This window comes from Coregonus clupeaformis, chromosome 20 (genome assembly GCF_020615455.1).
Source record: "Coregonus clupeaformis isolate EN_2021a chromosome 20, ASM2061545v1, whole genome shotgun sequence".
Taxonomy (NCBI): domain Eukaryota; kingdom Metazoa; phylum Chordata; class Actinopteri; order Salmoniformes; family Salmonidae; genus Coregonus; species Coregonus clupeaformis.
Genome location: NC_059211.1, coordinates 29,521,974 through 29,546,467, shown reverse-complemented (window position 1 = coordinate 29,546,467; position 24,494 = coordinate 29,521,974). Strand labels below are relative to the sequence as shown.

General features: G+C 42.2%; 3 protein-coding genes across 4 annotated transcripts; 2 read left to right on the top strand and 1 right to left on the bottom strand.

The window, feature by feature from the left end:
- The first annotated feature begins 877 nt into the window (after positions 1 to 877).
- fam102bb (family with sequence similarity 102 member Bb) lies at positions 878 to 19,390 on the top strand. Of its 2 annotated transcripts, XM_041840126.1 has the most exons (11): positions 878 to 1,127; positions 10,594 to 10,714; positions 10,884 to 10,913; positions 11,481 to 11,597; positions 11,819 to 11,865; positions 13,404 to 13,498; positions 14,928 to 15,026; positions 16,641 to 16,962; positions 17,321 to 17,457; positions 18,709 to 18,778; positions 18,976 to 19,390. In XM_041840126.1, exons 1-11 carry the CDS (start codon positions 982 to 984, stop codon positions 19,016 to 19,018), a joined length of 1,227 nt encoding a protein of 408 aa, XP_041696060.1. In that variant the 5' UTR covers positions 878 to 981; the 3' UTR covers positions 19,019 to 19,390. The 2 variants fall into 2 exon arrangements, with proteins under 2 accessions (XP_041696060.1, XP_041696061.1); XM_041840127.1 differs by lacking the exon at positions 14,928 to 15,026.
- Positions 2,530 to 4,565, top strand: LOC121537069 (E3 SUMO-protein ligase ZBED1-like). Its single transcript, XM_045205455.1, has 3 exons — positions 2,530 to 2,857; positions 3,323 to 3,951; positions 4,036 to 4,565. Exons 1-3 carry the CDS (start codon positions 2,572 to 2,574, stop codon positions 4,426 to 4,428), a joined length of 1,308 nt encoding a protein of 435 aa, XP_045061390.1. The 5' UTR covers positions 2,530 to 2,571; the 3' UTR covers positions 4,429 to 4,565.
- A 1,446-nt stretch (positions 19,391 to 20,836) lies between the features above and the next one.
- On the bottom strand, positions 20,837 to 24,040 carry henmt1 (HEN methyltransferase 1). Its single transcript, XM_041840125.1, has 6 exons — positions 23,872 to 24,040; positions 23,518 to 23,630; positions 23,223 to 23,357; positions 22,881 to 23,063; positions 22,551 to 22,734; positions 20,837 to 22,353 (listed from the first exon to the last, which is right to left on the bottom strand). The coding sequence occupies exons 1-6, from the start codon at positions 23,956 to 23,958 to the stop codon at positions 21,772 to 21,774; spliced, it is 1,284 nt and encodes a 427-aa protein (XP_041696059.1). The 5' UTR covers positions 23,959 to 24,040; the 3' UTR covers positions 20,837 to 21,771.
- Positions 24,041 to 24,494: the final 454 nt, after the last annotated feature.

Genomic DNA, 24,494 nt, shown 5'->3' with positions numbered 1-24,494 from the left:
ACTCTGACAGCTGAGTATGCAGTGTATGGTCTGTAAATTCTATGATCTTCCTGTAACTCACTGGCTGCTACATAATGTATTTATAACTTATATAACGAATTATCTGTGTGTGCGTGTGTAAGTAAGTCTAACTAACTTTAAACATCAGTTGTCAGAGCACCTTACCGATCACTGCACCTGTACACAGCCCATCTGAAATTAGCCCACCCAACTACCTCATCCCCATATTGTTATTTATTTTGCTCATTTGCACCCCAGTGTCTCTATTTGCACATCATCTCTTGCACATCTATCATTCCAGTGTTAATACTAATTGTAATTATTTTGCACTATGGCCTATTTATTGCCTTACCTCCATAACTTGCTACATTTGAACACACTGTATATATATTTTCTGTTGTATTTTTGACTTTATGTTTTGTTTTACCCCATATGTAACTCTGTGTTGTTGTTGTTTTTATCGCACTGCTTTGCTTTATCTTGGCCAGGTCGCAGTTGTAAATGAGAACTTGTTCTCAACTGGCTTACCTGGTTAAATAAAAACATGAATAAAAAAAAGTCCGCTCATTTGCCACAAGATGGTGACAAAGTACTGCTGCCTTTTTCATTCAGACTACACCGATACACTGTACTGTTAAGGACGAGATACACTCCTCTTTCCCTCTTGAAATGTTTTCTTTAATGTTACTTATTGGCTGGGTAGTTAATAAAATATGGAAGCAGAATAGATCCCAACTTTAAAATCAATAACAAACAAGTAAACCAAAAGAAAGAAAACAGATTGACCGCAGTGCTTACAATGTAGGTGACCTGGAACGCGCCATGCAGTCCCCTATAAATATAGGTGACCTGGAACGAGCCCGAAGACTTCCTCGGCGGCTGACCGTAGCACGAACATTGTCACTCACAAATCATCGCCGCTGCTATGGGGGTGTGTTGAGATTAGAAGAAAGACACATTATCAGGCTCAACTAACGGTTTATGGATTTCATGATGATGAAGAAAAAGAAATTCAAGTTTAAAGTGGATTTCGAGCTGGATGAGCTCTCCTCCGTCCCCTTTGTCAACGGTGTCCTGTTTTGTAAAGTCCGACTCCTTGACGGAGGTTTCTCCGAGGAGTCGTCTCGGTAAGAATGCTAACGTTAACTGCTAGCTAGCAAGCAACTCAATGCTAGATAATGTTTTATTATCTTGTACCTGTGTCTATTATCTGTTACGTTCAGACTTTTCAACATTAGGCAATAGCCATACATTGATAGCTAGGTAGGTATAACATTGTTACCGTAACCTAGATAACGTTAGCTAGCTGCCAGGCTAGCAACCGTCATCTGACTAGCACCATCATCACATCAGTGCACAGCTTCGGCTGTAAACAATGCCAGGCAGGATCGGCATGTATAGTTAGCAAGGAAGTTACTGCCTAACCCTGTCGTTAGCATGCACAATAAATGTCTGTCTGCAAGGATGATGGAGTGGAGAGAGTCACAAGTAGAAGAAAAAAAAAAGTGTTACATTTGAGAACAGTGTCAGTATCGCACTACATGGTGCATGACATGGTCAAAGTCCAGGCTCAGTAAATGGGTGATAGATAAATAATAAATAAAGAGGCAAAACTTTACATTAGTGTCTGTATTACTGTGTAATTATTCCTCTAAGTAGAGTGTGACAACCACTGACTGGGTTCATAGGGTGCACAGTGCACTCGTTTGGTTTTATGATGAATGATGTGAGTTCCTTTCCCAGAGTGGATTATATTAGATTTCATCATGTTTAGCTAATCAGGTAGCCAATCTCCTTGCCTCTGAAAGCCATCTCCTACTGTAGCTCTAACTCCACATTAACCTGATTCCTGAGGAGGAGAGAGGAAATGTGCTGAGGAGTAGGGCTGAACGATTAATTGCATTCGCGATAATATCGCGATTTGACTGAACGCGATTTTCTAATCGCAACGTGCGCGATTTGAGGTGGTCACGTGACGCGACTTTTCATGCTGTCCAGCGCAATGGCCTCTTGCTCGACGGAACAGTCAGAAACTGACACAGCTGATACTTTAATATCGAAGAGGAACAGCACGTCGGTGGTGTGGAACTATTTTGGTTTTAAAAAAGAAGATGCTGAGCAGCGTCAGGTGTTGTGCAGAGCATGCCGTGCTCCGATTGCTACTTCACGGGGTAACTACAAACCTGTTTCAGCACTTAAAAAATACCACAAATCAATGCATGACAGTTGTATGACCAAAATGCCGAGCATCAGTGCGCGAGACAAGCCAAATACCTCAAGACAGGGATCACTGACAGAAATGTTCGAAAGTGTCACTCCGTATGAACGTAATTCAAAACGGCACGGAGAAATCACTCGGACAATAACCGAGTTCATAGCCAAAGATATGATGCCTCTCAGCACGGTGACCAAGCCTGGGTTCATGGCATTAATACATACGCTTGATAAACGTTACAGTATACCCTCCCGCACATACTTCAGTCAGACTGCCATACCGGAGCTGTACAAAAGTGCAAAGAGAAAGTCGCCGCGGAACTTAAAACGGTGGAGTTTTTTGCTAGCACTACTGATATGTGGTCAAGCCGCACAGCTGAGCCGTACCAGAGTCTTACAGTCCATTTTATTGATGAAGATTTCAACCTCCGAGCTCGCTGCCTACAAACTACCTACTTCCCAGACGATCACACAGGGGAAAATATTGCAGCCGGCCTGAGAGAAGGGCTTGTCAGCTGGGATCTCCACGAGGAGAATCACGTCTGCATCACGACGGACAACGCGTCGAATATGGTGCTTGCTGCGCGGCTTAATGAATGGACGAGGCTCCAATGTTTTGGCCACAGATTACATCTTGCCATTGGTAAGTTATCGTGTGTGTGTGTGTGTGTGTGTGTGTGTGTGTGTGTGCGCGAGTGCGAGAGAGAGAGATGCGTCGATTAGTAAAGCTGAATATACAAATATATATAAATGATATTATATAAATCGGATGGGATTAAATAAATTCATACTTCCACTCCTTTTCTAATATGTAAATTCATTTTACTTGCTTATATCATATGTCTGTCTGTGGTGGAATGCCCACCTGCATTTTTTTCTTTTCTTGTTTTTGTTTTTTACATGTTTTTTTAGTGTTTATGAGAGAGAGAGAGAGAGAAAGAGAGAGAGAATTGACATGCAAATAAAGACCCTTTGAATTGAGAGAGAGAGAGAGGATGTGTTGTGGATGTGTGTATTTCAGAATTACAGCTAATTTGAGTGTGTAATAGTGAGAGCCTTGTATCAAAACTCAAATTGTGTGTAATACACTACTTTTTATTTCTTTTAGAAAATGCACTCAAAGATGACAGAGTGTCAAGGGCAACAGCACTGTGCAGGAAGCTGGTGGGGCACTTTTCCCACAGTTGGAAGAAGAAAGCAGCCCTGACGGAGGCACAGAGAGAGCTCAAACTCCCTGAGCACAACCTCATAACGGAGTGCCCAACAAGATGGGGTTCTAAAGAAATGATGATTGCCAGAGTGCTTGAACAGGCCAAAGCCATTTCTCAGGTATTGTCTGGAGATCGATATGCACGCTCCCTTATCCCAACCTGGCAGGATATTGACGTGTTGGAGTCGATTCACAAGGCACTGCATCCTCTACTGGAGTTTACTGATGCTCTTTCTGGAGAGGAGTATGTAAGCATCTCCTACCTCAAGCCAGTTCTCCACCTTTTTGCCACATCAGTCCTGGCTGAAGATGCTGAGGACACTGACCTGACTAAATCAATAAAAACCAAAGTCCTAGCATACCTCAATAACAAATATGGAGACCCAAACATCCAGGAGCTTTTGGATGTTGCCTGTTTCCTGGACCCTAGGTTCAAAATACAGTACATCAGTACAGACAACATCCCTGCTATCAAGACTCGTCTGAAGACAGAGATAGTAGACTTGGCACAACGTACATATCATTGGGTAAATAATTATGTATTTCACAAAAACAAAAATTTTCTGTAAAATCTAACTGGAAAACTAATGGCTGTTGTTTTCATCTAATAGGAGAAGAGGTCTCGTACTGAAACTGTTCAGATGCCTCAAAGTGCACAGTCCTTGGGGGAAAAGACGAAGAGGTCTCTTGGCAGTTTTTTCAAGACCAGTTCAGCCTCTCCTTCTTTGCCTGTAAATCTTGAAGATGTCGCAGAGGCAGAGATAAACAATTACCTGATGACTCCTACCATTGATGGAGAAGATGATCCATTGGCTTGGTGGAGGGTGCACAAGATCAGCTACCCACAGTTGTGCACCATGGCACGCAAGTATCTTTGTGTACCTGCTACAAGCGCTCCCTCAGAGCGTCTTTTTAGCACAGGAGGGAATATTGTGACTTGCACTCGCTCATCCTTGAAGCCAGAAAAAGTCAATATTCTGGTTTTCTTAGCAAAAAACCTGTGAGCCACTGAGAACAGAACTGTTGGATAAGTATGGCTGGCAGTGCCATACTCGTAGTGAACTTTAGTCTGTGTGGTGTGTTATTGTTGTGTACTTGAGATAAGTGAGGCTCATCTATTTTATATTATAATATTCAAATCGTTTATAAAAAATAGTTTGTCTAAATTAAAAGTGCATTTCTCATTTTTTATTTATAACTTTATTTACTTTGATTTTACAAAATATTTTCAAAGCAAATTCCTTGTTTCAGTTGTGTGAAATGTTACTGACTTGGGAGCAGTAAGATACATACAATTTAAAATTATTTTTTTCTTAAGACTGTACCTTTTGCACACAGTGTTTACAAAGTTCATGCCTTTGTTTAAATTATTTAAATGCACAGTGGCAAAGCCACAGATGTTTCTGTAATGAGCAGTTCAATAAAAATGTCATTTATTTCAAGTCATACATGTTTGAATTTAATTCTAACAAATAGACCCAGCCTATGGGAAAGAACATTTCACACTAAATGTATATACTATTGTGTTGGTCATATTTAAATCATTCATTATGTTTTGTAGGGGAAAAAGGATAAATAAATTAAATCGCATATTAAATCGCAATCGCAATATTGGGGGCAAAAAATCGCAATTAGATTATTTTCCAAAATCGTTCAGCCTTACTGAGGAGGCTTAAACATGTACAACAATCCATAAGCAAAGTCAGTGTGGCTTGCTGTTGTCAGTCCAAGCCTCCAGCATTCACTATGACATCATACATTTACATCAACTTTTTTTGCTTTCTCTTTCCATTGATAGATACGAATCTTAGATTTCACAGTGCCACCCATTCAGCAGTGATGTGACAGCAGCTTCTTCCTGATTTATGGGCATGATGCTGCATCTCTCTGTGCAAGGCAGAATACAGGGCTTGAGTCTGGGTATCCGAAAAGGGCTGGCTTGGGTCAGATTAGCCTACCCAACATCTGGACTCTGGAGCCTGTCCGTAGCACCGCACACGTCCCCAGGCCCGGATAAGCTTGTCAGATTTGCGGACATGAGATGGAGCTTAGCCTATGCGCTATGCAGGGGTTGTGTGCAAGCTTGATACTTTAATTTCGAAATGCTTTGCCTTTGGCAAATCCTTCTATTAATCTGCTGAAAACTTCCTCTGACTGAGTGGTAGGCCAGTGTATGAATAGAGAGCCTCTATGTGTTTCTGTCTGTTTGGGTTCCTTTCACTGTGATTAAGCCAGGCCACACCACGCCAGCCTCCCTGATGCCATCGCTGAGTCCTGTAGCCTGTGTGTGTGCGGGTGCGTCTGAAGTGGCCTCAGTAATGGATATTTACGAGTCTGTCAGTGCCACAGTGTTTCCTCTAGAAGAATTTGTAGCATTTGGGGGAAAAGGTGTTGACCCCCTTGTTTTCGGCATCCGGGGTCCCCTCCGGAGAATTTGTATGTAGAAGGACTGAGAAGCTCAGTTCTGGTGACTTTTTAAAGGACATTCTACTCCAAAATGAATAAAAATTATGATGACACCATCTAAAATATTGTAAAATTATTTGTAAAAATTATTTTTAACATATTGGACCATGCATATAGCTTGTGCGTGGTCCATATTATCAGGTATACTATTGGCAATAAGCATTATAACTTGTAGCCCAACTGATGCAGCATAGTGGCTATAAATAAATAGGGGCTCCGAATTAAGATTCAAAGATGTCTGCAGAAAGAATGGGGTGTCAGCTATGACATGGCACCTTGAGTTTGAAATTGAACTACAGTAAGTGAAGTGGATTTACACATAATTATGGATATAAATGACATTTTCATGTTTCACAAGTTTGGACATCACAGTGCATTAGAGTACAGTAGAGTTCAGTACAGTAGAGTATAGTTCAGTGCAGTACAATATACCGCACTGTATTATACTCTACTTTTCTTTAATGTACTGCATTGTACTGTACTATTGTTTTATACTGTACTCTAATGTGCTTTACCCACTGTACTGTACTGTGCTATCCGAACTGAAACATATGCCTATTGATCAGATTTGGTCCAGTCTGGTCCGTCTATGGACGTTAACATCAAGGCCAGGGTGGACTGACCAAATTTTAAATACTTTTCGACATTCGGTGTCGGTCGGTGCTCAGTGGGTGAGGATGCTGGTTACAGTAAATGGAAAGAGATGGGGCTCATGGGTAGGTGTCAGTAAGAGCTGGGAGAGGTAGAGAGAGGTAGAGAGAGAGGTAGAGGTAGAGAGAGAGAGAGAGAGAGAGTAGCAGGTGACCCAACTGTGGTTTTAAACTATTATAATTTCCCATTGTATATAACTAATAGGTAGGTCTACCATTACTTGTTACTTCTGGAACTTTTATTATCCTCCCTCCTCATGAGGGAGAGAAATTAGAAAATATCTTAAAGATACAGTGAGCTCCAAAAGTATTGGGACAGTGACAATTTTGTTGTTGTTTTGGCTCTGTACTACAGCACTTTGGATTTGAAGTGATACAATGACTATGAGGTTAAAGTGCACTGTAAGCTTTAATATGAGGGTATTGTCATCCATATCAGGTGAACCGTTTAGAAATTACTTTTTGTACATAGTCCCACCATTTTAGCGGACCAAAATGATTGGGACAAGTTCACTGATGTGTATTAAAGTAGTCAAAGTTGAGTATTTGGTCCCATATTCCTAGCACACAATGACTACATCAAGCTTGTGACTCTACAGACTTGTTGGATGCATTTGCTGTTTGTTTTGGTTGTGTTTCATATTATTTTATGCCCAATAGAAATGAATGGTAAATCATGTATTGTGTCATTTTGGAGTCACTAAATAAGAATGGAATATGTTTCTAAACACTTCTACATTAATGTGAACGCTACCATGATTACGCATAGTCCTGAATGAATTGTGAATAATGATGAGTAAGAAAGTTACAGACGCACAAATATCATACCCCCAAGACATGCTAACCTCTCACCATTACAATAACAGGGGAGGTTCCCATTTTTGGGCGGTATGATATTTGTGCGTCTGTAACTTTCTCACTCATCATTATTCACGATTCATTGAGGATTAGCCGTAATCATGGTAGTAGCATCCACATTAATGTACACTATGGGGTTGTCAGATATTTCTATTCATTACTTGTTTTGTTTGCAGAGGAAAAGTAAATGTGGACTGTTCTAGCATCTTCAAAGTGCGCCTCGGCAGAAATATGTTTTGGGTGTGGCAGCAATGACTGCAGTGGAAACACTGCAATGCCACCACACCCCCATTTACACTAGGAAGCGGCATTGCGGGGTGAAACATCGGAAGCAAGAGAAGCAGAGTAGGCAGGGGGAACGTTGAACGATGTGAGCATGGGCGAGGGCGCTAATGATGGATGGAGAGGCAAGGCTTTCGGAATGAGTTTAAGTTTCCAGTTTTATTAGTCGTATGTACGGGATACACATGGTATACACCGTCCAACGAAATGTTTACTTGCAGGTTCCTTCTCCACAATGCAACAACAATAAGAAATAATACAAGAGAAGAATATGAACATGAAGTAAATGTCTCAGTAGAATAGAATAAACATTTTAGCATTAGTATAATACAGGAAGGCACCATTTATAGTCCAATATTTACGGCTCAATCAATTGACATGGATAGGCCCACTACTAGTCCATATTTTATACTGGAGGATAGAGGGGAGAAATTATAAACTGATGCTCTACTGTAATGTATCCTACAGTAAGTGCCAGTGTATATGATTCCCTGTGAGATTATTTATAAGTAAATAAATCATGTGAAAGACAAATGCCTTCTCTGTTAGATCTGTGAGGGGAGAACCACAATGCACCATTCTCCAGGCTGGTATTTTTAAACAGAGAGAGAACAGTTCTCAGTGCTTTTGGTGTTTCTCGTTGAAATAAAAAAATGTCTCATTAACTTGTTTATCTAAACAGAACGTGTTTCGTTCCTGGGAGAAGAACCAGATCTATGATTCATCTTGTGTCCCTGTGTAGGGGAAACATTTTCTCTCGGTCTTGCTTTCTTTTCTAGCTTTCCTTCTCTGAAGGCGTGTCATTCTTTCTGCATTGTCTGCCAGTTTTATTAGGTCTCTATGGTTACCAAAGTTCATGAAGTTGCTGAAAAGAAGAATAGAAAATCAACAATGTAGCCTAAAAGCAACGTTTTCTCCGGCAAAACCCAGTCCCCGGATGATGCCTCTGACTCAGTGAACAAAAAAACACAAGTTCAAGGTTTTATTCACGGGACTTCCTATTTGAGAGAGATAGAGATTCTTTTTGGGCCTAATAGTAAATCAAATCAAAGACATGCATTTGAATGGTAAACATGTATTACCTTTTAATGTGGCATCAACACAAACCAGTCATGATGTTTTCATCTGATTGCCAAACGAATCACTTCAAAAAGTAGGCTACCTGCGCACGTTCGTCCACTCCAAAATAATTCCAGCATCCAAACAGTGCACTGTGCACCTGTCATTTGATGAAGGGAAAGAGACGTCTGTTACCAAAAAGTGTAATGACATTCGGCGATTGTCATTAGGCCTACCCTCTTGTAGCCTGAATTAATTTATGCATCTTGCTGACAAATTGACCTTTTTTGTAAAGGGCAAATCCACGGTAACAGAATTGCACTATGACTCAGATTTCTCACTTAAAATGTATACCCAACAAAAACCATTGATTTCAAGTTTAACAAACCATACAACTCTATGCTCATGGTCTACTTTTAATAGTTAACACTGAAACTTTTACTAAAACACATTTACTGGAAGAACCGTGCAGATACATGATAAAATAATTTTGTTAAAATCTCCCTCAGTTTTTTGTGTCCACATTATCCAAAAACTAAATTAAGATTTGACAATGTCTGCAGAAGGAATGGGGTGTCAGATATGACATGACACGACACATTGACTTGGAACTACAGTAAGTGAAGTGGATTTACACCCGGTAACGGACATCAAAGTACAGCACAGTAGAGCTCAGTGACAGAACAGTTCAGTACAGAGTAGAGTACAGAGTAGAGAGTTCAGCAGAGTACAGTAGAGTACATGATAGTGTACTCAACTCTACTTTATTGAAATATACTCTACTTTTCTTTACTGTACTGTACTCTACTGTGCTGTACTGTACTATACTGTACTCTTCTTTACTGTGCTGTACTATGCTGTACTGTCCAAACTTGTGAACCCAACTGTGGTTTGCGACTACTACTGTATAATTTCCCATTGTAGCCAATTAAATTGCAGAGATTCCGTTACAGATTTTTCTGAAATTCCGTTACCAATTTGGTAACAGAATTTTGAGTTTTAATCACTTAATAATTCATAAACAAAACGAATCTGTTTGAGTATTATGTAAGGAGTTTTTTTTTCATAAGATGTCTTGTAAGGATGTTAATTTATCATTTTATTTCCATGGACATCATCAGCTGTTCACTATAGAGGAGAATTGTCAGTGAGAGTTGTCAGTGTAGTGGTCCATTTAGATCAGGGGGATTGGACAGAAGGGAGATGGTAAGAACGTTGAGTGGGTGAAGTCGGAGAGGATGCCAGAGGAAGAAGAGCCATCTGGAGAACTGGAATATTACCCCCCTCACTCTCACTCTCTCACTCTCTCTCTCTCTCTCTCTCTCTCTTTCTCTCTCTCTTTCTCTCTTTCTCTCTCTCTCTCTCTCTCTCTCTCTCTTTCTCTCTCTTTCTCTCTCTCTTTCAATTTCATTCTCCCCCTCCTACCTGTCTCATCTCTCTCACTCTCTCTCTCGACACTTAGGCCTATGCTGAGTAGGGTTAGTAAACTGACATGATTGGACAGGACAATAATCAATTTCAATGGACTATCAAGTGTTTGTGTGGACCACATGGTTAAGTACTGTAGAGTTGGTCTCCATTAACATGTAGGGATGGGTTCTAGTGAGGATCAATAACCTATTAGGCCCATGTTTAATGATCATAATGTTGCCATTACAGTCAGCCCTTAAGATAAAACTATCCCTCTGGAATGGACTAGGATTGTCAAGTTGAACCATGTCCTTAGTTGGCACATCCCATGTTTCCAGTTGACTAGCCTCGCTTGCATACAGTCTGTGATACTATCACCTATGCCATGCGAGTGGTGCTGATGTTGTGTATCAATATGTGACCGTTTATGTATTTCTCCTACAGGGAGCCGGTCCATGCTAACTGTGTACGCTGGAAGAAGAGGTTCTCCTTCCCCTGTAAGATGAGTGCCACTGCTGGGACGGGCGTGCTGGACCCCTGTGTGTGCCGCGTGTCTGTCAGGAAGGTATGACCCTCAGACTCCTATTCAACCTGTACATTCTGTTCCTATTAATGTTGTAAAACCTCATCTGGCAAATAGATTGGCATAAGGCATGTCTCTAAAGTTTACTGGTAGCTGCTTTGTCACTGTTTACATTCAAATGATTTCATGATTTCACTATTTTATTTGGTAGGAGCTGAAGGGTGGGAAGACGTACGCAAAGGTACTGTTTCAGATTGATTCCTTTTTACACTCTTCTTGCTTTCTTTCCCAACACATAGTTACATTGAATCATTTATGCTTAGTGAACAGATTGCCTTCTCTGCCTGCAGGTAGTCTAGAGTTGGTGTCACAGTTAAGCTCTGTCCATGTGGTACACTGTCAATTATTTATTCTAGTGGTAAAATATTTACCCTCTAAAAAATATTCTCATCATGCACACTTAGGCCTACAGGAAGTGAAAAAACACTAATTTATTACGGTGTTAAACAATTAAAATTTGAATGATTAGCTTTTACATTAAAAGGGAAATTACCTAGATAATAGCCAGTATATCCAATTAAAGTTTACGCTCCAGAGACTAAAAATTGTAAATTAGGTTTTTATTTTCTCCTAGAGGTTTAAATCAATAAAGTCAGAGAAAATTGATTAGCCAAAGATTCTTCCTCTGGTTTCTCTATAGAGACACTGAAAGGTTGAGGTACAGAAAGAGATTCATAGGAGAAAAACAACAAAGCACACAACACCACCCTGCAGCTCTGTCTGGAAGTTAACCTGATCCTCTCCTCAGCTTGGCTTTGCAGACCTGAACCTGGCTGAGTTTGCTGGTTCTGGGAACACGACACGCAGATGTCTACTAGAAGGTTACGACACCAAGAACACCCGGCAGGACAATTCTATACTCAAGGTACTGATGGGAGAGATGGGTTTCTATCAATTACAGTATATCATATCAGTCTTAGCTGTTTTTTTCTAGCCTGGTCCCAGATCTATTTGTGCTGTCTTGCCAATTCTTATCTTATGGTCATTGTCAAGCGAGTTGGCTAAACCGCACAAACAGATCTGGAACCAGGCTAGGTTTTGTCTGTCAGTGTCAAGAGAGCTCAAACCTCTTTCTTTTTGTAACAGGTTATCATCAGCACACAACTGATGTCCGGGGACCCCTGTTTTAAAACGTAAGTGGTGCCTTCATAATACTGAAGGCCTAATAAAATGAAGGCCTATTATGATTTGGTGGTGTTTAGATACGAGAAACGTTTAAAATGCAATTGAAGAAAATGCAGTCAGATTTCCCCCTACAGTAAAGCAAACACATTCAGATTTGCATAGCATTTCCCTTTGAGACCAATGTTTATCCACCCACCTACACTGCAGCAAGGGTTCCTTCCTGCTTCTCTCTGATAGGCTACAGTTGTGTGGGGGGTTTAAGAAAGGAGAATAGTTCTATAGTATTTATTTGTAATAAAGAGTAGGAACACAGTGGGAGTCATTTAGATTGTAGGTGAGAGAAAGAACATTTCAAACTAAGCATTCACCATGAAAGCAATTCATGTCCTCACTGATTTAGTGTCCTACATTTCAGGTTACATAAAACTGTCACCACCACTTTAGAGTAAATACTGTGTTATACTGTAAAGTCTAGCAAAAGGAAAAGGTTTGCAAATACTATTTCAAACCAAGGGCGTATTCAGTTGGTTGCAATGTTGTAAATAGAAATGTGGCCTAATCTTGCACAGAGAGATGTCCCTCTTGGACATGACAGAGAATCATGTCTGTTCTTAGATATGTATCAGTTATTTCTGTGGTGTTGCATCCTTCTGAATAAACTCCAGGTCTTGAGGGCTTTCCTGTTAGACTGTTTGTGTGAGGAGTGTGTAGCATGTGGAGTCAGGGATCAGCACAGCGTTAGAGAAGGCTTTACATGGGATGAAGCCAGGGGGACGTGCTCATCTCTCCATCCCTGCAACACTAACGCAGGGCCATTTTGGCCCATGTCCATGTTCGTGTGGGAGCGGTTCCAAGAATGTGAGGAGGATTGCACCCAGCTGCTGTGCCTGTGTAAACTTAACTAGAGCAGACCAGGGTGGGGCGATGAAACAGTGGTCACAGCTGAGTTGGCTGGCCAAGTACCACATCCTGTACAGGGCTATAACAGCAGACTAACATTCAGGGTAGGTCTATAGTCTCACTGTCTCTAGGGGGTCTGGATGACTGTGAAGTGCCCAGTGTCACAGGCAGCCACACTGATATGCCAGAGCTTACCTGACTGACTGATACTCTAATCAGGCCGCTTTGAGAGGAGAGAAGAGTGGGGCGGACGGGTGAGGCAGAGGCATTGAAGAGGCCGGGGTGATATTTGGGATAAAGTAGAGTGGACAATATGTTATTTCAGCCCCAGTCTGTGTTGGAAAATGGCAAGGAACGCCAACTGCCCCTGGAGCAGGAGATGACCCCAAAATGTATTATGTGCTATTGCCTTGGGCAGATGACAGTATCAAACACTGAGAGAGAGAGAAAAGGGAGGAAAGCAGGCTGTCTTGGAAGGTTTCATAAAAACACTGAGAACCAGAGCAAATCACTGACAGAGCTTTCATTAAAAACCACTTGCATGTAGTGATGGTGCTTGAATTTACTTACGACTCTTTCCTTAATCATATTTTCAGTCATTTGTGTTGCTGTGCATGAACCAATCCCCTCTGTTTGTCCTCCACAGTCCTCCTTCTACAGGCACATTCATCGGCGTCCAGGGAGATGCAGAGAGCCTTCTGGAGGAGAGGAAGGGAGGGGACAACCAGAAGGCCTTCATGGGTAAAACGAGACGAGTCTAACTACTCCTTAGGACTCCTCTTCTCCCACAGAACTCACCACAGTGGGTTTATATGACTCAGTCAGCGTTCCTCAGTGCAAGTCTTGGAGTGCATCATCAAATATAGCAGCTTTTAACAAACACATGTCTGGCAAATGTCCGGTATAATACATCTCTGGCAAATCAGAGGCAAGAGTATATATAGATGTTGGAACTTAAGTTGATCACTCTTTTGTTCATTGCTGAGAGTTTTCCTGCACCGCAGGAAATGCAGATGAGCTTTGTGATTTACATCAATTCACTGAAAACCTGCACTAATACACTGTTATATTAACAGTATTCCACTTTTCATGTAGCCTCATTTTGACCAGCTAATAGCCTAACCACCGATCAAGCAACATTATGGACCAAACGTTCAAATCCTGTTGCTGCAGGATTATTTTGCTGCGACAATTCAGGTCAAATTAAGATCCTACATCTGTAGGCCTATTAATCAAGGCACTTGCTTCTTCTTCTGTTTGACAATTAAGAGTCATTGGCTTAAAGAAACCCTGCCAGCTGCTGAGCTGTATGCCTCAGAAAAGACAGACCCGGAGTGAGGAAAACCAGAAGTAAAATGATTGGATATAAATGACTGTATATGGAGCATTAGTTACTGACCATTGTTCCTCTCAGTCTCTGTGATTGATTCTTGTGATTAATCTAAATCTGCTTTTCTCCCTGGCTGCAGTAACTTTGAGATGATTTGTTCCTGTACTAATAATAATATTCTCTCGTTGACTCACTTCAGTCATAATTGAATGGCAGACTGACTTGCTGTATAACGAGCTGCACCTATAGATTCTCTCAATCTTTAATCCAAGCCTCAGCTGATATAGGAATGTGAATCTGTCTCGGTGTGATTCAGCTGCTGTTAACGTGTCATATCCAACATGTGTAGAAGAGAAGACCACTCTTCTCCTCTCCCCTCGCTCTTTCTCTCTCTCCCTCTCTGTCTATGAAGTGATGTGTACTCTCATCCCCAGGAGGCTTCAGAAAGCACTGCTCTTTCATGTATAATTCAGGCTGGTTCTTTGATGCTCTCTCTGATCTCTCTGCCGCCGACCCTCACATGGTTATTGGTTAAAAATAGGAACACACGTGTGTGTGGGAGGGGAGGTCCACAGTGAAAGTGATTTTGATTTAAGTTGTGTAAGTAACGGGATGACAGATTACTATCGGTTTCCACTTTACTATTGTCTGTTTGGATGCTATCACAGTGGTCCACCCTGTGAGCACAGGACTGAGGGAACATAGACATGGTCCCCTTTCACAGTGGGCTGGCCCTAGTTCATCTCTTCACTCTGAATACTATTATAGGAATATTACTGTAATCCCAGTCCACTCTCAACCCATTCCCAACCCCTATGTCCTGTTTTAAAAACCTGACAGAGAGCCGGGAAGGAAAGTGTCCCTCTGTTTCCGATGAACTTGGGGGCTCCTGCCATTCCCGAACATCCAGCTACGCTAGTCAGCAGTCTAAAGTCTCAGGTAGGCCCTCCTCATACTCCCAACACAGCCGTGCTAATGTACAATGCAACATGTAGCGTGGAGATCTAGCTGTTGTGTGTCTCATTCTCAACCATGCTAACGTACAAAATAGCTAGTCATCACACAAAGTCCCAGTAAGGCTATTGTCACTTCCATACAGCCCATTGTACAACTGTCTGTCTCAGGGTTTTGCTTTTCGCCGTCTTTTCACTCTTTTCTTTTTCTCAATTTTTACTTTGCTGAATTCCTCTGTCTGCATGCCTGATGTCTATGATCTAACCTTAACCTATTTTGCTGTGGTAATATCTCTCTATAATTAAAAAATAAACTATGTTGCATCAGAAACCTAGTTTATTGTGGTAAACTAATACAAATAAAATCCTTGACATCAGTATCCTATAACCGGACACACAGGTGGTCTGGCTAGTGAATGAAGACACTGTTACAGGCAGATCAGATCCCCTATAATGAAGGGTCTGTAGGGAAGTGAGGAGTTCACTCAACTCCTCTGATAGCCAACTCACTCTGATAAACCCGCTCCTACCATTTCTAAGGAGGTAGCTTCCTACAGACATAAAAGCAAGAGAAAAGTCTATTTTCTTTTTAGTTTGGAGAGTTGGTTTTATATTGGTTCGTTTTGAGAGTCATTTCAGACACACAGTGGTTGGCTTGTTGTGATCCTGTGGGGAGTATTAGTATGTGGGTGATTTGTTCTCTTCACCGTAACCTAACTAGCTAGCAGTACATTGAGACTGCAGTGTCTCTGCATTAACAGTTTCCTGCAGACATGAATGCCATGTGAGTGTGTGGGCGCTAGGCTAGCATCCATCTCTCTGCTGCTAAATCATTGATCACGCCGCAAGGCTTCAATCTGCTACACACTGAGTCCTTTTCCATAACACAAAACTGTTCTCTAAAATGGTGAATAATTTATGTCACCTAATTGACATGGTGTATGCAAGCTTGTGACTCTTTTTTGTGTTTGTGTGTATATGAGTGACCATGTACTTAGTGTGTGAGTATGTGCATTATGCCTTTATGTTAATGCTTATTGATACTAATTATCAATATTTTGAAGTAGCCTGCCTATGTGTCTGAATGCTTGTGTGGGCTCTAACCTCCTTGCCATTACCCCTCTGTCCCTCTGGCCCTCTGTCCCTCTGTCCCTCTGTCCCTCTGGCCCTCTGTCCCTCTGTCCCTCTGGGCCCTCTGTCCCTCTGGCCCTCTGTCCCTCTGTCCCTCTAACCCCTCTGGCCCTCTGTCCCTCTGTCCCTCTGTCCCTCTGGCCCTCTGTCCCTCTGGCCCTCTGTCCCTCTGGCCCTCTGGCCCTCTGTCCCTCTGTCCCTCTGTCCCTCTGTCCCTCTGTCCCTCTGGCCCTCTGTCCCTCTGTCCCTCTGGCCCTCTGTCCCTCTGGCCCTCTGTCCCTCTGGCCCTCTGTCCCTCTAACCCCTCTGGCCCTCTGTCCCTCTGTCCCTCTGGCCCTCTGGCCCTCTGTCCCTCTGGCCCTCTGTCCCTCTGTCCCTCTGGCCCTCTGGCCCTCTGTCCCTCTGGCCCTCTGTCCCTCTGGCCCTCTGTCCCTCTGGCCCTCTGTCCCTCTGGCCCTCTCCACCCCAGGCTACAGCACAGGTCACTCGCGCTCCTCCAGCCTGTCAGAGTGTACCCACCGCAGGAACACTTCTGTGGGCAGTGCCTCCACCGGCATCGCCAGTATCCTGGAGCCCTCTGACGACACTAGGGACACCAGGGACCAGAGGGAGAGCAGGGACCGGGAGAGGGGGGAGAGAGGAGACAGGGAAGCCAGGATGGGGATGATGCCCCCTACTGCTGGGGCATCAGCCTGCACAGCCCTGCCTGAACACCGCACCCCCACCAGTACCACTGGCTCCTGTACAGACACCCCGGTGAAGAGCGCCTCGTCCTGCGAACGCCTCAACAGGTGACTCTGAGAGACTCCCCTGATCAATGATCCTGATGCTAATGCTATCTTGAAAAAAATATTCTGTAATCTCAATGTTGACTTAGTAATTAAACAAAGGATTAATAAATAAACGACCTCACACCTGAGCAAGCTGCTGTACTGAGATACCAGAGAGGTAGCCTAAGGCAGCAACAGTCTGTACATTACTGTATCTCAATGACATTTCTGACTTATTGGACTAGTCACTCTTGTTACACAACATTCTCAGCATCACGGATGTCACACAAAAATAACAAAAATAAGATACCACTTTTTATCTGAAGAGACTACATGTAACCTAGGTGTTGTAACTTGATCCTGTATGTCTCACCACCAGACACCTGGTGAAGCAAGGCTCCATGGAAGGTCAGATGATGAGGGTGGAGGCATCGAGGGTGGATGCTGATGACGTGGTGGAGAAGATCCTTCAGAGTCAAGACTTCACCCCCAGCCTGCTGGACTCCAGCCATGAAGGTACCTAAGGACCTAGTCAGATACCAAGTTACAGAGCCAGTCAGAGATCAAGGCAGGTTATAGTTTGATCTTAGAGGGGTAGTTCTACCTCTACAGGCAGTTCTACCTCTGAAATTGTAGTCTGGGTCTACAAATAAAGTTGAAAGCATGTTTGAGATGTGGTATTAGAATTCATGAAGTTAAATTACACTCCATTCCAATAACATTTACACCAGTATTTATCAGTGATTAATTCAAATACTTTATACAAGTTACCGGGAAAATTGTCAATACAAATTAGTTGTAATTAAAATATTAAATAATTTAACCTTTATTTTATCGGGGAGTCATACTGAGACCAAGGTCTTTTTTACAGATGAGTCCTGAATTACATAAATGACAGAAAATACACACATCAAAATATAAATACAACATGCAAGCAGGGTCATAAAAAACAAACACATTGATCAGTAATAAGGTCCTCAATCAGCTTTCTGAATTGCCTTAGAGGAACCAGAACATTTTGAAGATCGTTAAACAAATAAGGTGCAAGAAAACTAAAAGCTGATTTACCTAACTCAGTAGAGACCAAAGGAATTTCCAGAGTTAGCCATCCCTGAGACTGGGTGTGGTAACTCATATGTCTAAAGTTTAGTAAAGATGTTAGGTACAGTGGGACTTTTTGTAAAAGGGCTTTATAAATGAAAACATAACATTGTATCCACCTACGTGACATCAAAGAGGGCCAACCAACTTTCTGGTAGAGAATGCAGTGATGAGCACTAAAATTGTATTCCGTAATAAAGCGCAGTGCGCTATGTTAAACTGCATCTAATGGCTTTAATGAAGTAGCAGCTGCAATAATAATAAATTATATTAATAATAATAATAAAGTAAAAATAAAGTAATAGTAATGAAGTTGCCTCCACCTTGGTGACCTCAGTGGTGGAGTAGTTTCTTACCATGGTTGGTGGGTGTGAGAAAACCCTATGCAGAGGGGGTTGATGGGGTTTCTATCAGCATGTTTTTAATGTATCTCTACTGAGGAAGGATTGTGTTGCTGATACTCTTCAAGGTCCCGGCCTCCTCTACAACGAGCACAATGCTGCTTGAATTAGAATGCTCCTGTCAATACTGGATTCATTTTTGGATCGCCTAGCAACCAGGCTCCTGATGAGGAGTGTTGATGTTCCATCTGCTAAATAAATTAAAGCTGTTTCACCACAAATGCCACTCAAAGTTTCTGTGTGTCTGTTTCTGTGTGTGTTTCAGAGGAAGGCCTGCGGTTGTTTGTCGGTCCCGGAGGAAGCACTGCCCTTGGAAGCCATCACCTGCCTACCAGGTAGCCTAAGTCTTTAACACAGTTACGCTCACAATAACTTAAACTTAAAATAGGATATATCACATTTATTCATTTATAGATTTGTTTATTAAATTATTACATAAAATGCTTATTTAAATTCAACCCATTTTCACCCCTCACTCAGGTACTTACTTAGATGATGGATTGTAATTGCTAATTTGTCCTGTTTGTTTTAGGGTTGGTGCTGGTGCATATGAACAGGTGGTGATTAAGCGTTAGGCCTAAACCCCACCAGGAGGATGAGTGGCACAGCTGAAGTCCAAAAGAACCATCAGTGGTTTTTATCTTTCTTTAATTCCAGCAAGCACATTTTATCCAACTGAACTGGCCTGTCAGAAATGGACTGCAACAGCGCCCTCTGGTGTGCGTACAGACTATGTGCACTGGCTGTAGTCCTGTTAGATTAGCTCAGTGAAGTCAAGAAGAACATCACCACGCCTCCATCTGGGAAAGGATTCAGACTATTAAAACCTGCAGTTTGAGGTCACAGGAAAACCTGACCTTTTCAACTGGAGATCAAAGTGATTTGGTTCTGTGTTTGTCACCAGAATGAATGAAGCCTTAGCTGAAGAGGAGGATGATGCCATGCTTTTTCAATACATTCCCTAGTTAACACTAGTTCCCTAGTTTTCAGTCCTTTGGTTTTTCAACAATGTTGTTTTTTATTTGGAACTGCCTTTTAATTTAGGATTTTAACTTTTGTCCACCAATAAGCTGCTAAAATGTGTGTGTGTGTGCGTGCATTTGTACGTTTGTGTGTGCGTCAGTGGAGGCTGGTGGGAGGAGCTATAGGAGGACGGGCTCATTGTAATGACTGGAATGGAATGAATGGAACAGAGTCAAACGTGGTTTCCATATGTTAGATACGGTTCCATTTGTTCCATTCAAGCCATTTCAATAAGCCCGTCCTCCTATAGCTCCTCCCACCAGCCTCCACTGGTGTGCATGTGTGTGTGTGCAACGTGTTTGTGTGTATGCATGACTGTGTGCGTACCTATATGTCTCTGGTAAAGTGTTAAAGCCACTATTCTGTTGTAATAATAGTAAGCCTACATTAATCCTGCAGTATACAGAGCCAGGGCTGGGAGTGAGACTGCAGGTTATGTACTCGGTATGGAAGGTGACCCTGCTCCTGTCCTCTGCTGGTGCTGCGGTCTGAGTGAGAACTGATCTCATTACTGGCAGAAATAGAAACCGCCTTAGAATCTAACTGCTCTGCTCTTTTTAGATGCTTGTTGGGAGGAAAATAGATGGCGAGGCAGAGGAGAGAAGCTCTGTTTGAGTGAGGTCAAGCTTGTGTTTGCTTCTTCTGAAAGAATCAGACTCTCAGGTTAAGATATCAGGGTTCCAATCCGGATGGCTCTTTTTTTGCAATGATCGATGACATTGCGGTTTAGAAACTGATGCAAGTCAACAGTTGTGATTCTTGCCAAGCTGACGTAGGTGTACAGTACGTCGTTCCGTATATAGGTAAAGGTGAAGGCTAAAGGACAAATTGTCAACAATTAAACTGCCATTGTACACACTTATTGGTCACCTTCTGTAGTACAAGAACTCAGAAGAATGAGATGGTGTGGTCCATGAAGGTTATCTCTCTCAGCAGCATATCAGATGGTATGATGATGATATACTTTTATGACAAAAAGCCAGGAGTTACATCAGATGAGGCTGATGATGACTCTGCTATTCGTTGTCTGTGAACTATGTAATGGATTGGCCCCCCTATGTCTTGAATATAATCTATGTTATATACTGTTATCAAACTCACATTGGGAAAGAAATGGTATACACTACACGATTTTGTGATCATGAATCTTGTTAATCGGTCTGTCTCACTAAATAGAAATAACAATACATATTCAGAGTAAGTTAAGATAAAATGGCATACATACATGTATTGTATGTGATCGTCTCCTGTCTTAAGCCATACTAGAGGTTAACCATATTTTGACCTCTATAAGTTTTACTGTACCAGCATTTGCTGATTTCTGCAGTGTGTCATCAATGTATGGTATTATAACTGTGAATTAATCTGTGTTATTTCTCTCTGTGTAGATGTCTATTTGCGTGTTTTATTGTTTGCATGATCTTTGTATTTCTTCAGCGAGTTAAAACAAAGCTTGAAAACAACAATTCCACGTGGTTCCACCATCACACGTTTGAACTAGTGTTGTGGTTCAAGGTTTCTTACATCTGTACGTTTGGTAAGAAGAGCACAAATACCTGTGGGATTCATTTATGTTGTGTCATCACTTATCTGAAAGTTCTCTGTACTGCCTCATTTGAGGCAAACTCTGTACTGCCTCATTTGAGGCAAATTTAAGAACAGAACTGATGAATAGATCCAGAACATGGTAGAAACTAATAATATGAGTATTGTGTCCTTTAGCAAGGCACTTGGTGTATTGTATTACCATTCACAGCCAAAGGTTGTAATTCCAAACCCCTATTCCTCTTGAGTAGAAAGAAGCCTGGTAACTACCTTCCTTCTGTAAAATCCGCTCAGTACCTGTGCTAGACAGGCAGCATAAGTTCCTGTTCCCCATCTCAGTCGGTACCTAACATGTAACAAACATGGTTGCTTTTTCTCTTCTGTGAAGCTGTGTGTATTAAGGAGCTGTAACCCGTATCCTCCTGTAAAAGTGACGTTTTCTGTCAGTGTCGACAGTGTCCATTGTTCCTGTCTTTTTGACCAACATTTGCTTCCTTACCAGGTGTACTGTATGCTTTTCCTGTGTACCATGCACTGTTAATTAAAATGTTTAAAAATGTTGATTGTGTGTGAACCAGGCAATGACCATATTCTCATGAAATTTTTATTAGGAACATTTTCCTTCCTCATTGAAGGATATGGTCAAATCTTATCTGATGGCCCTTTGTTCTAGTACTGTATATTGCCATTGTAAAAAAAAAAAAGAACATACATCTGCACCACTTGTACATCAAAGAATACACTCCTTATATGACAAAGGTCACCCAAGCTCTGTCTCCCAGTCCTCGTTCTCCACACTACTGACCAAGAACTGACCCGTCCCTGTGTTATCACAGGTCTCAACCCACTCCAAATCTTCATCATCGCTGTCCGCCAACACCACGGCAGTGCCATCGTTGGTTAGCTGTACTCTAGAGTCCTCCAGTAGTACCTCTGTGAGACGCTGGACTGTCCCACTCAAAGCCTGCACTCTGGGGCAGGACCACAACCTGACCAGGGACACACACACAGACTGCCCTTCTCTGTAGGGCTCCTCCTGTCCCCTGTCTGTTCTACCCTGTACCTCTACCTCCTCATTCTCTACCTCAAACCCCCTACCATCCGCCTCCACTCGCTCCCTGTCCTCCTGTTCTTCACCTGTCTGACTCTCCTCTCTTTCCATTCTTTCTCTCGAACAATCCTCTTCTTCTTCATCTGTCTGTTTAGATTCTTCCTCCCCCTCTCCAGTTGTCTCCTCCAGCCACTCTCTCCTCAGGGTCTCAGCCCAGTACAGGACCTCATTCACCAGGGTCCTCTGGAAGATATTGCTGTCACACAGGCTTGGGTAGACCACGTTGTATAGCTGGAGTATGGAGAGAAAAGAGGAAGGTTAAGGGAAAGACCAAGTGAGGAATAGGTTAGGACAGAGGGGCCTATTTTATTCTCATTGACCACTTTCTGAAACGCATGCAAAAAATAAGTGACACTGAACCTCTGATCGCACAGGTAATGAGACAGGATTAAACAACGAGTAGACTCAACATCTGTGCCTCTCCTCACCAGTCTGTAAGGGAGATGCTCCTCTGTGACATTACTTTGTAGACGTGTTGCGTCACCTCCTGACCTGTCTCTCTGAAACACTCCGATTTGAGAGCAAAACCCGATGCTCTCCTCCTGGGCTGGTATCTGTCCAACACCTGTAAACGCCACCACATAACCAAACTCTCTGCACACCTTCATAGCCCTGGGAGGGATGGAGGGAGAAGACCGAGAGATGGAGAGAGGGTGAGTGCAAACTTTTAAAGTACAAATAAGAAAGAAAGAAATGTATACCTTTTAGATTGATGATTCTAATACAGGCATACTGACTCCATGGTAATGTACACATACCAGGTCTGAAACTCAGCTTTAGTCCACTCAAACTTGTGGTCATAGTGTCTAAACCCTGTCAGCCCGGGGAGCAGGGGGTTGAAGTCAGCGTTTGGGGTGCTAATGATCGCTGCTACTGGGGCCATGTAGCCAAACACAACCTCAGTGAACCTATCCACTTCCTCAAGTTGCAGGTGCTCAATGCTGTAGAGAGAGAGCACGTTTGTGGTTAACTTAAAATACCACAAGGGCACATGATGTACCGGTATGTCGGTGCTCATACAATGCAGTATCTGAAAAAGTAGTAAATCATTGTCTAAGGGCTAATCACTCCCATAGTCACCCAGACTTCCAGTCACTTACAGCTCAATACTCGTCACCAGATCAAATCCTTTGGTGCGGGGATCCCTCTCTGTGACTGACCCCTGGTACAGCTCAATGGTCAGGGGATGATCACCTGGCTGCAGGTAGTCAGTTGGAATCGGCGCCAGTTCATACCTGCTCAGGATTTAATTGTAAAGGTCCTTAGTTTTTAGGTTGTGATAAATTAAGACAGTCTCATACTGGTATGCCTAGGTCATTGAATAGGATCTCACAAATCAATGGACAATATATTTTATTCGTTGAAGTAACTTAATAAAAAACTTTTCAGACACACATTTTATCCCTGATAACTGCACTGTCAATGTCCAGTCCAGCAAGCAGTTCAATTTCTCGGTGAAACTTCAGCTTCCTCAGGAGAGTGCAGTCATTGCATCCCAAGTCTACCACCTGAAGAAGAGAATGGACAAGCACACGGAAAAGACAGTTGTAAGTTGTAATGGGCCTATTACAGATAAGTTGATAAATAATTTCCCCCATTTATTTTCAATTAGGGGGACATACTTAACATATGATAAGACGGTCCTGCATCTAAATCGTGTAGTTCTGCGATTAGCTAGCTAGCTAACGTTACATGTGGGTTGTTTAGATAGCAGCCACAACTGAACAACCACGCAAAGTAGTTTTGTACCTTTTTGGGTTTGTTCTTTTTGACGAAGTCGATGACAAATTCGTATCGTTGTATGTACATTGGTGGAGTAAATATCGTGTTCATCATAAACAATTAAGTAGTTACTACTTGAAACACTGCTGCTCAAGGTCGAATGGCGCTGGCGCAATATCTCTCTGAAGCAATGACAGTTCCAGTGGCCTAAATCCGAGTTTGGGAAACCCTGGCCTAAATAACAGGCTGCAGCTGAGTTCGCCTTTTATCTTTTATTTTTACTTTATTCCATGGATTAAATGTTAATTATTCCCAGTTATTGATTGTGTTACATTTGATTGTTTGTTTTTCTTTTATCTATAGCCTTGGGTCGATGACAAGAAAGAAGAATCAGAATCAGGGATGTTCACATGGGTCTCACAGGCTGCTGGGTTGTATCAGGCATGTCCATTTGTTTGAGAGTCTGCTGATGCTCTGATATCAGTAGACCTGTCTGCCCGAAGGGTCCGGATCCAAAATTCTAACTTGTCTTTCGGGTCCATGCAGAAATGTTTTCTACAGTACATGAAACCAAACGTATTCACTCGCCTCATTCAGACTCCCATAGAACTACTGTAGATAATGTAGCTGAGGAGCCTGTTCAATGTAAT

Coding starts and splice junctions, on each gene's coding strand:
- fam102bb (XM_041840126.1), top strand. CDS start 982: ATGGATTTCATGATGATGAAGAAAAAGAAATTCAAGTTTAAAGTGGAT. Junction 13,499..14,927: donor CAACCAGAAGGCCTTCATGG/GTAAAACGAGAC, acceptor AAAACCTGACAG/AGAGCCGGGAAGGAAAGTGT. Junction 16,963..17,320: donor TCCTGCGAACGCCTCAACAG/GTGACTCTGAGA, acceptor TCTCACCACCAG/ACACCTGGTGAAGCAAGGCT.
- henmt1 (XM_041840125.1), bottom strand. CDS start 23,958: ATGATGAACACGATATTTACTCCACCAATGTACATACAACGATACGAA. Junction 23,631..23,871: donor AAAAGAACAAACCCAAAAAG/GTACAAAACTAC, acceptor TCTCTTCTTCAG/GTGGTAGACTTGGGATGCAA. Junction 22,735..22,880: donor AAAGCTGAGTTTCAGACCTG/GTATGTGTACAT, acceptor CATCCCTCCCAG/GGCTATGAAGGTGTGCAGAG.
- LOC121537069 (XM_045205455.1), top strand. CDS start 2,572: ATGTGGTCAAGCCGCACAGCTGAGCCGTACCAGAGTCTTACAGTCCAT. Junction 2,858..3,322: donor CAGATTACATCTTGCCATTG/GTAAGTTATCGT, acceptor TATTTCTTTTAG/AAAATGCACTCAAAGATGAC. Junction 3,952..4,035: donor CACAACGTACATATCATTGG/GTAAATAATTAT, acceptor TTCATCTAATAG/GAGAAGAGGTCTCGTACTGA.